We start from the raw sequence: 4,713 nt of genomic DNA, 5'->3' as shown, positions 1-4,713 counted from the left end.
ACAGTAAGCACCTTATACGTGGTTGCTTTTACTATTACAAATGTAGAAGCAAATATATTTATGCAACAAATGTGTGAAGAAAAAATATCCAAAACTTATAAATAAGACACACACAAAAATTACGAAGTGCCCTTTCGGAGATTTTGGTGGCTAATAACCCCACCTATGGGTCATCTAGGGGAAATCACTTTGTTTGACATACTATTTACTATTGATTGGGGCCCAGGCTCTGTAAAGTTAATAGGTTAACCTATAGAAGATTGATAAATAGCAAATTATTTTTGTCTGGTAGGGGGAAAAAACAGTTATGGTTTTATTACCAGGCAGGAGTTAACTTTCTGTACCAACTTTGCAATTTTACTCCAGCATTCTTTTTTCCACTAATTGTCAATAATGGTTTTCACTTCCTCCTTTGATCCATCCTGCTGGTTCACTCATTAAGTAGTTAAATAAATCTTGGTACTCACTCTATATTTGTATTAGTCAAGTTCACCTTTGTGTAAATTTTACTTCTACAAATAGTAACAACATGTCATACACACTGCTCCACCCCTTGGTTATTTTCACTTAATACATCTTGAAGATAGTTTTATATCAGAACATAAAGAGCTTCCTTATCCTGTTTACCACTGTATAGAATACATCATATGGGTGTACAGGAATTACACCCATAATCAATTTAGCCAGTCCCCTATTGATGGACACTTAGGTTGTTTCCACTCTTTCACTGTTGCAAACAATGCTGCATGAATAACCTCATACATAGGTTGACAGGTGGATGGAAAGGCAGAAGGGGTTCTACAGGGCAGAGAAGCCTATGGGAGGAGCCTGATTCCCTGATCCCAGCCTGGCCTAATCCATCTTCCCCTGGCTCTGTGCCCACCTGGCTTCCTCCTCCTGCCTCCTCCTCTGCATTCTGAGCTCCTGGTATCTCCAGACAGGAAGGGTCAGACTGCAATGCTCTGTGGGCCCGGGCTCTGGCTTGCACTGGCTGGGAAATGAGGGTGCCTTGGAGAGGAGCATGTTGGGGACTTGGGGACTGGTACTGTCCCTGGGCTGTAGCCACTGAGGGCATATGCTCAACACACCCTGAGGACTCTGGTAATGGATGAGGACCTGGGGGCCAGGGACTATCTGGGGGGGCTGGGGTACTGGGGGCGGGGGAGGATCAGTGCCTAGCAGCTCTGGCACAGACTTGCTTTGGGTGCCCAGTGCAGGCGGGCAGTCAGGGCACAGGGTGTGGCAGGCAGTGGTGAGGAAGGGACTGGCCAGGCTGGTCGTGGTGGTCACAAGGTGGTCCAGGACTCCCCCCTCCTGAGGAGAGTGGGCAGAGGGGAGGCTCAAGGCAGCCTGTAGTCTCTCTAGGAGAGATGGGGAAGCCTGGGCCTGGGCCTGGGCCACGAGCCTGGGCAAGGCTGGCCACTCCAGTGGGTAATGCTGGCTGAGCTGCTGTACCTGGGGCCGCCCCAGCAGCTGCCGGAGCCTGTGTACAGTGTTGAAGCTGTTGGTCAGCACTGCCCACTCCAGGGCCGTGTGGCCCGGAACAGGATCCACTGCGGTCAGGTCAGCATCTGGAGCAGGCACAGAGGTGATGGGGGTGGGACAGGGATTGGTGATTTGCCGCAGGGCAAATTCTTCAGCAGATTCTTTAGCACTAGGACCTCCGTGGGTTAAATTCAAAAACAGAGTCCCTTCCCGTTGCAGCCCTTAGTGGTTACAGCACAGGGACAGGACCAGCCCTGGATCCCAACCTCCCATTTGAGAACGGGGAAGAAACCTAAGTACAGAGAGGGGAAAAGACTTCAGAGAAACTGGGGCGTTTCCAAACCTGGAGCACAACGTGGACCCCCTGAACCAAGGAACTGACCAGAGGGGTGGTGTGCAGGTTGCCCCCCCAAGAAAGGGGAGGCTCAAGCCGCCCCCTTTGGGGCAGGTGGATGCGGGGAGGTCCTACTGGTTCCCACTCCTCTTCACAACCACAGCCCTCTAATCCTGGGTGGAGGGAGTAGCAGTCACTCTGAGACAAAGGTGGGGGTGCATAACGCCCTCTCTTCTCACCCCAAACCCAATCTGATGGATGAGGAAGAGAAAAGCTGGAGGCTGGCGTCCCCCAAAGTGACCGACAGAGAACAGCCCCACCTCGGAATAACGAGGGCCTGTGACTGCACAGGCAGTGGACTTCACCCCAGCTCCACACACATCTCAACCACACATCACTGTGATCCTGGACCCCTGGCTTGTCAGAGCTGGAAATCATCCCACAGAAGGCCAACGCCCTCATTATACTTGTTGAGGCCCAGAGAGGGAAGCCACCTGCCCAGGGTCATTCAGCTAGAGGCAGAGCCAGGATGAGAAAGCGAAAGTCTGCTTCCAGACACCAGCCATCTTTATTATAGGTTCTCCAGCTGGCCTAGGTTATCCTCCCAAATTTTCTTGTCTGGGACGACCATTAGCAATGTAAATAGAGCTATCAGCAGCTGGACTTTGTTGATTGTGGACTTTGTTGATTTGTGAAGCCCAAGCACACTCCCCTCCTCCAGGGAGTCAGCCTAGATTGATCGCCCATTTCTACCTCTCTCCTCTCTCCAACTGTGACATCTGACTTCGTGTCTGTTGGGGGAGGGACTGGATGCCACGAATCCGGGTCCAGGCCCTATGCACCTGCCATGAGGAGGGCAGCCACGCATTCAGAGCGGTCCCGCATGGCAGCCTTCATCAGTGCCGTTAGCCCCCGCTGGTTCCGGCGCTCCAGGTCCAGGCCCGCATAGTAGTTGAGCAAGAGACTCACCAGAGGCACATGGCCTGCAGAGCACGAAAGGCAGGTCTCAGCTCCCCTTGAAAGGAGTGATGAAGCCCCAAACCCACCCTCCACCCAACTCAGTAGAGTCTGGGGTGGGAGAACACCATGCAGAAAATGTGGGGCTGTGGTCCAATCTGGGTGGGAGGGGAATGGGAGAGGGTGGGGTCAGCAGCCTCACACCTGCTTGGGCAGCCAGCATGAGGGCCGTGTCCCCTTCCTTGTCCTGCTGGTTCACATCCAGGAAAGGACAGCGGCTGAGCAGGGCCACAACACTCCTGAAGCCATGCTAGCAGGCAACCGTGAGGGCTGTCTGGGGGAGGGGCAGGCAGCTCAGCCCATGCGCTTTCCTCCAGGAGCTCCTTGGGGCCCCCGTACCCTCTAAACCTACATCTGTCCCAGAGATGTCTCAGCCCCTGTGAAGACCCACTCTCGCCCACTCCCTTCCTTCTGAGGACCCAGCCGGTAGGTGTGGAACCTGAAACGCTCTCAGGATGAGTGTGGGTGGTGGGGCCACAGACCTGCCTCAGCGGCCCTAGGAAGCATCCCAGGTAGCTCACCCTCCCATTGCCGTCCACCTGGGTGGCCTCCTCTGGGGAGACCCCATGATCCAACATGGCTTGGAGCTGGGCAGAGTCATTGCGGACACAAGCCCGGTACAGGGCCCCCAGCCTGTAGCCTGGGGCAGGAGTCTCATTGCCGGGGCAGGACAGTGCCTCACACACGGCCAGCCCTCCCCGTCTGCAGTGGCAGCTCTTCTCTTCAAGCCTGTGGGCAAGAAGGAGAGTCCCCCCTCCTCATGCAGTTGACATCTATAATACAGAACGTAGGGAAGCAGTGTCTCCCTGAGTCCCAGGGAGGGTCCCTGCTTCTGCAAATAACCTAATCTTTGCCCAGGAGAGAACCTTTTTCCACTGCAATGTCCAGCCCCATCTACCTTTGAGGGAGGACAAGTGAAGGCAGGGAGGGCAAGTGGCAGTAGCCCCAAAAGGGAAGAAGTGGTTCACTGTAATTGAGGAGCCCAGTAAAATTCAAGAGAGATAGTCTTCTCTTTCCCATGGTACCTTACCTGGGGTTTGGAGGCTCCCTAGGAGGCAGTTATTCCTGGGGCCCACGGCATCCTCCAGACTCCTGGGAGCACATTCACCGGGTCTCAGGAGCACTGGAGGTGGACTATCTCTCCCCAGGAAGTAACGCAGGTGACAGATGGCTGGACTTAAGAGCTGCTGCAAACACTCTGTCGCTGAGCTGGATCAAGCCGGGTTAGTAAGGATGGGGCTGGGAGGATGGGTGCTCTTCTCTCCAGCCGACAAAGACCTGTCCCAAGGTCCTGTCTGGAGTGTGTGGGGCCCGAGTCACAGTGACTCCTCCCCCTCGGAGGTGGCTCTGGGAGTAAGATCCTCCTCTCCTCCAAAGCGCTCACCTTCCACCTTCAGGGGACACTAGCTGCACCAGAAACAGACCCTTTGAAGATGGAAGGGCCATGAAGTCTCCGAACCCAGCCTGTAAAGCCTGAAGTCCCTTCCCCTTTGGCAGAGCGGGACTTGGTGAGGTCATGGTGATGCGACAGGGTGCCAGTGAGGACATCTCACTAAATAGGGGCTGTGTGTGTGTGTTGGGGGGTGGTGTTCAGGGGTTACCTGAATCTATTTTTTGAGGTTCTGGGGAAATTAAAACATAAAGAATTGTGTAATTGGGAGTACAGAAATTATGATATATTAAGTTTAATGGACTAGTATTGGTGTGGTAAATGAAATATGAAATATGTAAATAGTATTAATATTAAAATACATTAATCATTCAAATTAAGTTATTTGTAATTATGTATTAATTTAATAATAAATTGTTATTAAATTATTCTTTAAATTAATATTACTATTAAATTTAATAGATTGGTTTTGGACCAAAGATGTAGA

The 4,713-nt window shown here is 52.5% G+C and overlaps 1 protein-coding gene across 1 annotated transcript; it reads right to left on the bottom strand.

Moving 5' to 3' along the window:
* Positions 1-852: 852 nt before the first annotated feature.
* Positions 853-4,354, bottom strand: ANKRD33 (ankyrin repeat domain 33; the record flags this gene model as incomplete). The annotated part of the gene is given in 6 exon segments (XM_081058967.1): positions 853-1,571; positions 2,662-2,802; positions 2,981-3,086; positions 3,090-3,110; positions 3,358-3,565; positions 4,221-4,354. Coding segments are annotated over 6 exon segments (1,329 nt in total).
* Between the last annotated feature and the right edge of the window lie 359 nt (positions 4,355-4,713).

Source organism: Rhinolophus hipposideros (genome assembly GCF_964194185.1).
Source record: "Rhinolophus hipposideros genome assembly, chromosome: 9".
NCBI lineage: Eukaryota > Metazoa > Chordata > Mammalia > Chiroptera > Rhinolophidae > Rhinolophus > Rhinolophus hipposideros.
Note: the sequence above shows the minus strand (reverse complement) of the source record. Positions and strands in the feature narration are given on the sequence as shown.